The following is an 11898-nucleotide window of genomic DNA, read 5'->3' as shown; positions in this document are numbered from 1 at the left end:
TCCCCTTTTGTCGGGTGCATCCTAACTGATTTCTCTCAGTTACGCCTATAAGGCCAGGTCAAGGCAGAGTCAATAGCCTACCACCATTCACGATTGTGTGGCACCGTTCTTTTTGTTTTGTTTTTTTTTTTTTGGCGGTACGCGGGCCTCTCACTGTTGCGGCCTCTCCCGCCGCGGAGCACAGGCTCCGGACGCGCAGGCCCAGCGGCCAGGGCTCACGGGCCCAGCCGCTCCGCGGAACGTGGGATCCTCCCGGACCAGGGCACGAACCCGTGTCCCGTGCATCGGCAGGCGGGCTCTCTACCACTGTGCCACCAGGGAAGCCCGGCATTGTTCTTAAATAGCTTCCCCACACCTACAGCGTGAGTTCCTTCTGGGCTGAACCAACCCCTCTGGGTCTCTGGCTCCTCCCCGCACAGGCGGATGCTGGCCTCCAGAGCCAGCAGGAAGAGTGGGGGGCGACCTGAAGGGCCCTGGCTTGGGAGTCAAACCAAGTTTGAGTTTTGGCTCCACAATGCAAACCTTCCTGAACCTCAGTTTCTTCCCCCATAATAGGAGCTGCAGTCTCTACCTTCAGAGCTGGCTTTACTGTCAGGATCTCTGACTCACACAGGCCCCTTCCAAAGCCCTGGGAGGGACTCTCCCAGTTTTGCAGTCCCATTTTTTATTCTTTTTCATAAAGCGAGCTTCCCCGAATTTTACCGGCTTTAGACGTCGCAAACCTTGGGTCTGCCCCTTCCTACCCTACAGAGTAGTTGCTGTGGAAGGTAAATAAGATCCAGTTCATAAAGTGTGGGGCGCGCAGTAGATGCTCCAAAAATACTTCCCTCCAGAACAGCCCGGAAAAGGGTCGGAAAGACAGACAGATCCATAGCTGCTGTGCTTGCTCCATGCCCTTTTTAATGTCCAACATCTTGGCCATTCAACAACCCAGCCCCCGTCCAAGGGTGTCCTCTGGGGTCCAGACACAAGTGGGGAAGACGCTAAGGCACCTGGCTCTCGAGGGGGGCCTCCTTAGCGTTGATGTAGCCATGGATCCAGTCGAGGTAACGGCTGACTTTGGTGTAAACACCGTAGTTGTTGAGGCGCCCGCAGCCCTCGCCCCAGCTCACCAGGCCCACCAGAAACCAGGTGCCGCGGAAGGAGACGACCATAGGCCCCCCGCTGTCGCCCTCACAGGCATCCCGCGGGTCCCCCAGGATGCCGGCGCACAGCATGTTCTCGGAGATCTTGTTTTGCATGGCCAGAACGCACATATTGTGCGAGACCAGGGGGACCCTGACGAAGTTGAGGACGAAGGTGCGGTTTCTCTTGGCCTCGCTGCGGTAGCCCCAGCCTGTCACCACCGTCTCCTGGCCGACCTGCGTGAGCTCGCGCTCCGACAGGCCACTGTCTGGGAGGCAGATGGGCACAATGGTCTGCGAGAGAGTGGCGGGCCGGGCCAGGTGGAGCAGCGCGATGTCATTGTCACTGGTGCTCTTGGTGTAGTTGGGGTGGACAAACACCTCCTTGATGCCCAGGTCCACTTCCCACTTCTCCCAGCGCCGCAGGTCATACTCCCCTGCAGGGCAGAGGGGCTGTCAGAGTGGGCTTGGGGGAGCCTCCCTCCCCTGGGGCCTCCTGGAGCCAACGTGGCTGCCACGCTCCTGCAGGTCCTCGTGGAGGGACAGCAGGAGTGGTCACCACATATGCCCGGCACTGTCCTGGGCCACATGGTCCCTATCAAGGGTAACAGCCCGTGAGTGTCAGTCCTAAAGGGGCAGAACGGTGGTCTGAATTCAGGACTGGCTCATAGACGGAGCAGTGAGGCCTGGGAAGTGACCGGCGGTGGGCAGTCAGCAGGGAAGCCTGAAGCTCCCTGGAGACCTGGGACATAGACCAGAGCCACAAAGAGAACATGGGACGCCTGCCAAGATGGGGGCAGGGCAGGAGCAGCCAGCCGGACACAGGCTCCACCAGGGAAGAAAGATCTGGACCACACACAAGACACAAGGTCTTCTCAGGCGAGGCTGCTGGTTCCTGGAAAGGGGGGCTGAGGGCTCTGCCTCCAAGCCCAGCCCCGCTGGAGGCCACTGGCCTCTGGTTGTCCTGGGCGTGATGGCAGGGTGTGTGAATCTGGTCATTCACTCTCAGTGCGTACCTTTGCCTCTTTTTCTTTTTGCATAAAGATTGGAGCGAGAGAACCCCCGCCCCCCAGAAACTGGTAGAGAGTGGGGTCTAGGCTCGGGGAGCCCTGGGCTGTTGCAGGAAGCAGCTTGCTGCTGTGCCAGATGCCAGGGCCCCCGCTGCACAGTCCATCCCTGTCACCCTGTGTGAAGCGTGGCCCTGAGGATGTCTTCTGGGTCTCTGCACCCCAGGGTGCTGCGGGTCCACACACACGGCCACTCCGCGTAGTGAGGGTGAAGACACGAGTATGTGTGTCACCTCCTCGCTGGCAAACACACGTGTGTAAGCACCTGGGCACCAGATTCGAAGAGAATCCCTTACGTGCAAACTACCTGGCGTCACTGTGTCTAAAATGCCGCCACAGGAGTGGCGGGGAGGGAGCACGTGGGCCTCTCCCCCCCAGATGCCTTCTGTGCGGCTCTGGTGTCGTCTTGCTCAAGCACTCCGGAGACCAGGCTCCCCACCCGGCCAGCCCGTCTGGGTCACCCCTCCGGCCTGGTTCCAGCCCGCACCTAGCCTGACGATGAGCTTCTTGTGGTCGTCCAAGCAGTGGGCCGCTGTCAGCACCCAGGAGACGTGGACGAGCACCGCCCCGCAGGCCAGCTTCTTCTTCGAGTCCAGCAGGATCACCTGCAATGGGGGGTGGGCAGTGACGGCACCACACGGCCTTCTGACAGCTCCGTGTCAGGGCCCCCGGTCTCAGCACAGCCCCAGGCACTAGCTGCATAAATAGGTCTTCCCTGGGTTCCCTGGTCACACGGGCATGAACTTTTTTGGCATTTTCTTTTCTGCATGTTTGACGGCGTTTGCCTGTTCCAGGGTGTCTCCCCGCCTTTGCCTGTGCTGTTCCTATAATCACCCTCAGCAGCGTCCAGAGACTTCTTCTCACCGCCGGGGGCTCAGGCTGGTCGTCGAGTCCTTTGAGAAGCCTTTGAGGCCCCCAGGCTGCCTTGGGAGCCCTCTCCAGGTTCCCTCAGTCCCTGTCCTGTCAGCCGGCTCTGGTCCCATTGGGTTACCATGTGTTTAGGAGCCTGAATCTCCCGGGGGCTGTGAGCTCCCCAAGACCTGCCAGTCCCCTGCTTTTTTTTTTTTTTTTCTTTTTGCGGTACGCAGGCCTCTCACTGTTGGGGCCTCTCACTGCCGTGGCCTCTCCCGTTGCGGAGCACAGGCTCCAGACGCGCAGGCTCAGCGGCCATGGCTCACGGGCCCAGCCGCTCCACGGCATGTGGGATCTTCCCAGACCGGGGCACGAACCCGCATCCCCTAGCATCGGCAGGCAGACTCTCAACCACTGCGCCACCAGGGAAGCCCCCCACCACCCCCGCTTATTGATCTCTGGACAATTCCCCCCCCCCAACCCAGTGCCTGGCAGAGATGGGGACCAAATAAGTGTTAGTTCCCATGGCGGGGCAGAGGACAACCCTCCCTCCCAGCCCTTTCCCACGCAAAACACCGCTCCCCTCAGCCAGGCTTCTGCCTCAAATACCACCAGCAGAGCATTATCTTTCCAGCTCTTTTTAAAAGCTATACCTCTCCTTCCTGCACATTCCCCCTTGGCCCCCGGTGCCCAGCCCACCCTGCCCGGCTGCTCCTCTCCCATCGGGTTAGCGCCATCTTTCCCTGGAACCCTCCACCCTTAGCACTGCCGCCCCCTGCCCCCCCAAGCAAAGGCTGCACTTCCCTTCCCACTGGTGCCTCCTGAGCAGGAACTGGGTGGGCTCAGTGACTCCTGACCCAGCTGGTGAGCCGCTGTCTCTCTCTCCTCTCACCTGCCAGGGGCTCTCTCCCCATCCGGCCTCCTGCCCACTGATGAGCCGTGGATCTAATTGGCCTTCTTGGTCTACTTGGTCTGTGTCACGTTTCAAGTTCTTGCGTTTCTTCTCCATTCGCTTCCCTGGCCTCCCACAAGGGAACGTCACTGAAGGCAGGGGGAGGCTGCTGAGTGCCTGCTGGGTACTGCTCCCGAGACTGCCCTCCCATCTCTGTCCCCCTCCTGCCAGCAGCCTCCTTTGCTGCCTTGTAGGATAAATGATGCTCAGACGCTCAATTCTATCAACTTGCAAAGCCCCTCGGGATAGTCAGTCGGTTAACGAACAGCGCCACTTAATGGCAAGAGTCAGACCAAGCAGCATCTCTACCTAGCGGTGCGCCCTTGGGCAGGTCGTTAAAGTTCTCAGAGTTGGGACACCCCAGGGCTGTTGGGAGTAATCCCTGAGATGCACAAGCAAGGTCTCAGCGCTGGGATACTGCCGAGCTCCTAACAGAGGTAAGGACTTATGGGGAGGAGGAGACGGACACGCCCAGAGAGCCGCAGAGTGGCTCTGAGCACGGCTGTGAGCTCCAGCCCAGAGGAGAGAGCACTGAGCAGAAGTGAGGGCTGGGAGGCGGGCCAGGGCCAATTCAGGCTGCGATGGGAGATTTAGACTCGCGAGAAGCAGTGGGAAACCATCAGCAGGGGGATTGCCTAGTGACAGAAAATGGAGATGAAACAACAGCGACAAGATTCCAGAAGCTGGACAGCAGAGGGACATGGTAACTGACTTGGCCGACTGAGAAAGCCGAAACCTCAGCCAGTGGTAGGAGACGCTGGGAGCAGGCTGCTTGGCAACACAAACGCCCAGGAAGCCTCCACGTGTCTCTGAAGAAGCTGTGCAGGTGGGGCTACAGCAGGAATGGTGAGAGCTTGTCAAAGAAACTGCTAGAGCCCTAGGCTTCTGTCTCGACCCCTCATCAGTGGCTTGACTCTCCTCTCTGACCCCTGCAGAAGACCCTAGGTGTATTCTCCGCAGACGGTGAACCAGAGACCTGGGGACTCCAGGCACCGCCACAGGGAACAGTGACACGCAAGGCTGACCAGAGAGAGTCACGCAGACATCTGCAGACGGGGCAGATGCCAGTTCCTCTCCCCCTACTCTCCCCAGGGGGCTGGGAGCCAGGCTGGGACCACCCAAGCATGAACTTGGAGGATTACTCTCAGAAAAAAGCCTAAAGACCTAAGAATCTGGGCAATAGGGGTTCTGCCAGTGACCTGGGCCTTCAGATGGTCTCACAGAAAAGCCCACCAGCCAACAGGTCCACCAGGCATTTCTTTGCACCTTCCTGTGAATCTCTAATTACTTTAAAAGGAATAGTTGGCTTCTTTTTTTTCAGTAAAAGGACTGGAGTATAAAGTTGTGGAAAGTTCCCTGAAAGAAGAACACAAAGTCAAAGATACGGAAAATAGAAGAGATAATGTGATAATAAAACTAGAAGATCAATCCGGGGAAAGAGATCTGATTAGGAGGTGCAGAAAGAGAGAACAGAGAAAGCACAGAGCAGGTCATCAAGGAAATAACTAAAGAAATGTTCCTAGAGATAGAAGACACGCATTTCCACATGAAAAGGGCGCTGCACAGTGAATGCAAGAAGATCCACACGGAGGAACAACCTGCTGAAATCATGGTAAGAGCTGTGAAACTCCGACTGTTGCGTAAGTATATCAATCAGATAGAAATTTCAATGTATAAAAAGGAAAGTAGAAGAGAAGGCAGAATCACGGTTCCTGTCTCTCCTCACAGAAGCCAGAGGTGAAGGCGGAAAGAAAGCCGTCAAGAGAGATGAGGAGGACCCTGGAGGCGTGCCCGCCCCATCCGCTCCTCCCTGGGGAGATGCGCTACCTCTGGGTTCTTGCTCCAGGCCACGCCCCCAGAGTGGGCAGCGGCCCCTGGAGGAAGGCGGGCGGGCGAGGGCAAGAGCGGGCAGGAGACTCGCCGAGGGCACCCTCCCTCCCCGTCGGGGCGGCCCGTCTCCTTCGCCTGGGACTCGGCCCTGTGGCTTGCTCACCGCCCGGGCGCCCCGTGCTGTCCCCCATCTGCGGCTCACCCTTGGGCTCGCAGAGCAGGTGGTCGTCCCCCAGGCGGTAGCCGGGCGCGCAGCGGCAGTGGCGCCCGCCCTCCTCCTCCAAGCAATAGTGCGCGCAGCCGCCGTTCTCCGCCGAGCAGTTGGAGAAGCGAGCCTCTGCGGGGGACCGGCAGGAGGGCGCCGAGAGAGCGCAGCGCTCTGCGCGCCCGGCCCCGCCCCCGTCCCCGGGGAGCTCCCCGGCCCGCCGCCCGCCGCCCCTCACCTTGAAGGCAGAAGCGGCCCTCCCAGCCCTGCGCGCAGTCGCAGCGGAAGCCGCCCAGGCCGTCGATGCACGTGCCGCGCCCGCAGCACGGGCTGTCGCACGGGTGCGCCGGCGGCGGGGCCGCGCACTGGTCCCCGTCTGCGACGAGGGGTAAGGAGGGGATCACGGGGGTCCGCCGGCCCCGTCCCCGTGCCCCCAGCGGCCCAGAGACCTCGAGGGGCACGGGCACCGCGGCCAGGGGTCTGGAGCGCACTCACCGTGGTACTTGGACCAGAAGGCCATCTGCGGAGAGAAGGGGCGGTGTCAGGGGCCGTCAGCCCACCTGTGTAGATGGGGAGGCCCCGGGGTCCCTCCCCGGGCTGGCCCAGGTCCGGGAGGCAGCATCTAAGCGGGCAGGGAAGGGAAGGGCTTCCACACAAAGAGGGGTCAACCCCAGCCTCTGGGCAGCTGCACCCTGAGAAAAGCCAGGCTCCTTGCCCCTCTGCCCATCTCCACCCCACATCTCAAACCCGCCCCCCGTCCCCCGCCCGTGCAGCTGGAAGCGTCCTCTGGGCGCTGGCTGCTACCCCAGCAGCCTCTGCAAAGGAATGGACCCAGATCCCCCCCCCCCCAGGGTGCTCTGCCTGCTTCCAGCTCCATCCCTCCAGGCACCGGGCGTCTGCTCTTTCCCTGAGCCTGTCCTCAGAGCTGGGTGACGAGCAGGACATGGTGTGCGTGAGACACGGCTTTTGTCGGTTCAGACAGTCTTCTTTTCTAAGCAGCTCTCTGGTGGCACTTCTGCTGCTGGGCTGGGACCACCAGTCCCTGAGATCTACTGCTTGATGCCCAGGCTGAAAGCCCCCCTGCTGGCCTGGAAGACCCTGGGCGGGGGGTGGGGGTGGGGTGGGAGCGGGGGAGGCACGGGAGGGGTGTGATGTGCCCAGGCTGTGCCTGCTGAAAATTATCTTGGCATCTACTGAGGAGGCCATTTGGGGAAAGAGGCAGTGGAGATGGTGGCTGAGGGCAAGAAAAGAAGCCACCCAGAGGTCCGCCTTCAGCTGTGAGAGCTAAGTGGGAAGGGCATGCCTACAGACAGCTTGAAGGGGACCCAGGTGGTGGCACAACCCCCAGGTCCTAGTCGCTAAAGTGAGCTCTGGGTGCTGGAGGGGGTCTGAGCCTTGTATCAGGAACACCTCCCTTACCGAGCGCATCCTACCGCCTCAGGGCCACCACCACAGGGCCCTGAGGGCCAGAGAGGACGCAGACCCTTTCCTTGGATCCCCTGAGCAATCAGGTTTCACCCCTGGAGTATCTAAGGCACAGAGTGTGTGTGCCCAGACATCAGGGAGTCTTGGGTCACCTGGTCAGCAGGGTGGAAGCAGGGGTGGTGGCCTCTGGATCAGAGGGAGAGAGAAGAGGGGAGGCCGTGGTGGCCAGTCACAGGTGGAGAGGGGGACTGAGCTACCTCCAGTGGGATTGGGTGGGAATCCCTGCCTAAGGCTTCCCCAGAAGCTTCTCACGCTCATTGCAGAGTTCTGTTTCTTGGAGTCCCACGTGCCCTGGCCAAGACCATAGGGCCGTTCACTCCACTGCTGCACCCCTGGCAAGCTGGGAGGGTAAGGGGCTGGTGTCCACCACTTCCCAGGACTCCCAAGGGGCCCCCGGCTGCCGCTCCAGGTCCCACCCCTGAGCCTCACGCTCTGCACCCAGTCGGGCGGCCTTACCGTGTCTTCCATGTTTTGGAAAATCTCCCGAGCTTCCTCAAATTCACAGGTCTCCTCTGTGCACTCGCGCTCCAGGCTGCCGGGCCGCAGCTCCTCCAGGAAGGTGTTGGCGCGTTTGCGGATCCGCAGTACCTGGTGGGCACGCCGGTGGCTGGAGAACACTGAGTCTGGGAGGGAGACAGGGAGCTCGCGTTGGTGGGGGGGCCTGGCTGGGGAGTCCCTGGGGAGGTTTTCGTCTTGGGTCCCTCAGGATTATAATTCCAGGTACCGATACCCTCTCCTCCTCCCAAAGCAGGGGGCCGGCCATCGGAGGACAGGACACTTGACCATTCAGAGTGCGTGCACTGAGGCCGACAGACCTCCCTCCCTCCGAACCCAGCCCGACCTCCGTGTGACCCTGAGCCCATGTCTTTACCTCTCTAAACTTCAGTTTATTCATCAAAAAATGAGGATGGGATAATCACGTAAAACACTTAGTACGGAAATGAGCAGCCAGTGACAAATGCCACGTGCTGCTGCTGTTGTTATTATTATACTGCAAAGGTAAGTGGGCCTCGTTCTCCAGATACACCTTGTGCAACCCCCTCGTGAAGCCGTCCCTCCATCCTCCCTGCCCTCCCCTCCTCCTGTCCCCCTCATGGAGCATTTCCCACACCCTTCCCCTAGGGCAGGCACACCTGGACAAGGCAGACCTGCCACCCGGGGAGCATCACCAAATGTCTCCTGGGCTCTGAGAGGTGTCTGCCTTGGGGGCAGGGGGACAGCTGGGGTGGAGGGACCAAAGCAGGGGAGTGAGCAAGAGAGGCTCGAGGGTGCCGGGACCAGGAAGGGCATCCTCAGGAAAGGAAGATGTGCCAGACTGAGTCTGGACATAGGAGCCAAGAGGACCGCAGGTGGGAACTGGGGCTGGGAGTGGGGAGGAAGGGCCGCCAGGAAGACAGAGCAGCTCAGGAAGAGGCCTAAATGGGAGAAAGAGCCCAGGGTGGCTGCAGGAGGTGTGGGGGGAGGGGCTGCCTAAGAAACCAGGCAGCACAGCTGTCCCGCGGGCCTCCTCCTCTCCACGTCCTGGTCCCCTGGCCGTGGGGACCAGGGGAGGGGTTGGGGCAGGGTAGCGGCCCACAGATGAGCATTTTAGGAGGACAGGCTGCTCTGGGGCAGTTTGCGTGGCAGCGGGGCCTGGCGCTCTCACAGTTGAGGGAGTGAACGGTGGAGTGGGGGGACCCAGGGGACTCTGTGACCAACCCCCCAGGTGGGAGGAAGGACGTGACCCCGCGACCCCGGGGGCTCCCTGCCGTCGCCACAGGACTCAGCCCCTGAGCTGCGGCCTGCTGCTGTGTTCCCCTCGGTTAATTTATCCCTGTTCCCTCAGGTCCGCCTCTCATCTCCTCTCGCCCTGAGGCTCAGGGGAGACGGTGAAAGGTGTGAAGACCCCGAGGGTCCCGAGGAGGGGGGTGGGAGAGTGGCCTTACCGGGAGGAGCTGGTGCGCTGGAAACTCCCCAGATGGTCACGAACAATAAGAAGCTTGTAAGCCGCCACATTCTGAAGTTGCTGCCACCTGTCTGAGGAGGACTTCTGAGCTTCCAGCAGCCGCGCCAGCCCCCGCTCTGCCCCCTTCCCCGGCCCCGGGTGGGATCGCCAGGGCAAAAGCTGGGGTCGGGGGTCCCTGTTTACTATTCAGACACCCACGTGGCGCCTCGGTCCCCTTGTCTATATGGGGCTAAGGTCACACGACCCGAGCCTGCAGGGTGAAGAGAGGAAGTGGAAGGGGCAGTGACCTGGTGAAGATCAAAGGGGACTCGGCACAGAAGGGTGATGGGCAGGTGCACCCAGAACGTTCCTGCCCTCCCTGGGTGAGGATTCGGGGGTGACGCCTCTGCTGATCTAAAGGCCAGGTTAAGAATAATAACTGACATTTATTGGACAGTCACGGTGTCTTTCAAGAAATTTGGACATGGTTCAGAGGACAGGCCACCAAGTCAGAGCGCCTGGTGCAAATCCCAGCTCCAGGACAGGATTGTCGGGCGAGATCCCTAACTGCCCCTCAGTTGCCTCATTTGTAAAACGGGTGGAAAAACTGTATTTCTGCCTCAGAGGGTTATTGTGAGAATTAAATGAGTTAATCTACTTAAAGCTGTTGAATACGTTTGCACATAGCAAATGCTCAGTAAGCATGAGCTACTATTATCTCAGCGAAGGCTCACCACCACCCAAGAGGGAGGTATTAATGTTGTTACCCCATTTCACAGAGGGGGGGACTGAGGCTCACAGGAGAGAAATCGCTTATTAAACACCCACAGCCAGGAAGCGGAAGAGCTAGTGCTTGAGCTCAGGCCTGTGTGGCTCCAGGCCTGGAACCTTAACCCCTGCCACAAACCACCAGGCGCACCACAAGGCCACAGAGGTAGCCCTGCTGGCCGGAAACCTAGGAGCCCCCGCTGCCCCCCAGGCTGCCCCACCGGCACCTCCCTCCCCATCTAACCTCATGTTCCACTTTGCCGACTCCCTCTGAGGCTGATTCTGACATTTGTTTAGAGGGTTTAGAAGTAGAGGTGAGGCTGTGGTGGGGAGCCTGGAGGGCTCCGGGTTCCAAGCTGCCTCTGGCAATGGCTCTGGGGTCTGGAGGCCCTCAGCCGACTTCCACTTCCCTCAAAGTCTGGGAGGAAGGCCCCTGGGAGCCATGGCACCCCAGCCTGAGGAATGCCAGCCAGAGCCTTGGCCTGGCCGGCAGCAGAGCCCAGATTTCCTTTACCCCAAGCTCCAGCCAGCCTCTCAAACCCTGGCTAGAAGAGTCCACCTTCAGCCCTGCTCACCCTCCTCCGGCCCCCCTCACAGACCTGCCTCGAAGGGGACTTACTGGGGTGGACCGCCGAGAAACTGCAAGGTCGCCCTCCTGCCGCCATGACAGCCTGGACCTCGAGTTAATCCATAACTTCAAATATTTGCTTGGCCCTTGGTGCTGAGGCCTCCCTCTCCACAGATAAACAAACAAGTTCCCGGCTCAGGACCGCTGTCTGCCCCAAGCCCACCTGTGCCCATCAGTGGTGCCTGCAGGAGGGAAGGAGGGAAGGGGTGGGCGACGTCAAAACTGTCTACAGACACGGCCTCATTTTAGCCTCATAGCAGCTGGCTGAAGGAGGGACGTTGTCCCCCTTTAGCTGATGGGGACATTTTTACCCGGAGGTACTGCGGTTTGCCTCAGATCAGCACAACCGGTAATGATATTTCATCAAATCTAGGATGCCATTAGTTATAAGATGCATCTATTTTATGTGTCAGCGTAAAAGAAAAGAAACATTGTTAGTTACTCAATGGCCGGCCATCCTGATTACATCATGAAGGTTTGATGTAAAACATGAAAAGATGTGCCTCTCAGGGTCCCTACCACATGGGTGCCAAGCACTCGGCTAAACTCTCAGCTCCAGCCGCTCTGGTAGCTGCCCCCCAAGCCCACACACACGCACACGTGACTGCACACGACTGTTCCCATAACCTCGATTTTGCAGGTGAGGACGCTCGGAAATCTTTTGTCACTTGCCCAAATTCACGGAGCTGGTAAGTGGCGGGCCTGGATTAGAACTCGGGTCTTCCCAGCACCTCTTGGCCACTTCTGTGAGCAAGTGAGAAAAATAAACAGGATTCCGAAAAGGCTGCAGTCAGTTCTTGACCGGTTTGCCAGAAAAGGCAGGAGCAGAAGTAAAGGGTTCGACCTGGAGCCTCTGCCCTGGCCCTGCGGTCCGTCAGCATTTATTCTGTATCTTCCTTCCTGTACCGGGGATGCCCCCACTTCTCCCAAACCCCACTCCCTCCGTGGAGGACTTGACCAAACTCCTCAAACTCCCAGCCCCTGAACGGCTCATGTGACCCTGCCCTGCTGGCCTCTGGTGATGGCACCAGGAAGTCCCCTGACCCAGGAGTCCATCAGATTC

The 11898-nt window shown here is 59.8% G+C and overlaps 1 protein-coding gene across 3 annotated transcripts; it reads right to left on the bottom strand.

Annotated features, from left to right (window-relative positions):
- Positions 1-448: 448 nt before the first annotated feature.
- Positions 449-10934, bottom strand: PROC (protein C, inactivator of coagulation factors Va and VIIIa). 3 transcript variants are annotated; one of them, XM_022590565.2, is made up of 9 exons: positions 10827-10934; positions 9441-9527; positions 7972-8138; positions 6526-6550; positions 6269-6406; positions 6028-6162; positions 3936-4084; positions 2679-2796; positions 449-1561 (listed from the first exon to the last, which is right to left on the bottom strand). In XM_022590565.2, exons 1-9 carry the CDS (start codon positions 10870-10872, stop codon positions 984-986), a joined length of 1443 nt encoding a protein of 480 aa, XP_022446273.2. In that variant the 5' UTR covers positions 10873-10934; the 3' UTR covers positions 449-983. The 3 variants fall into 3 exon arrangements, with proteins under 3 accessions (XP_022446273.2, XP_089773043.1, XP_089773042.1); XM_089916917.1 differs by lacking the exon at positions 10827-10934 and having other exon boundaries at positions 6028-6103; positions 6252-6406; positions 9441-9652; XM_089916916.1 differs by lacking the exon at positions 10827-10934 and having other exon boundaries at positions 7972-8132; positions 9441-9652.
- Between the last annotated feature and the right edge of the window lie 964 nt (positions 10935-11898).

This window comes from Delphinapterus leucas, chromosome 8 (genome assembly GCF_059928025.1).
Source record: "Delphinapterus leucas isolate spDelLeu-1000000601 "Yukka" chromosome 8, BTC_Dleu_Yukka2, whole genome shotgun sequence".
Taxonomy (NCBI): domain Eukaryota; kingdom Metazoa; phylum Chordata; class Mammalia; order Artiodactyla; family Monodontidae; genus Delphinapterus; species Delphinapterus leucas.
The sequence above is the reverse complement of the archived record's forward strand: the minus strand, read 5'-3'. Positions and strand labels throughout refer to the sequence as shown.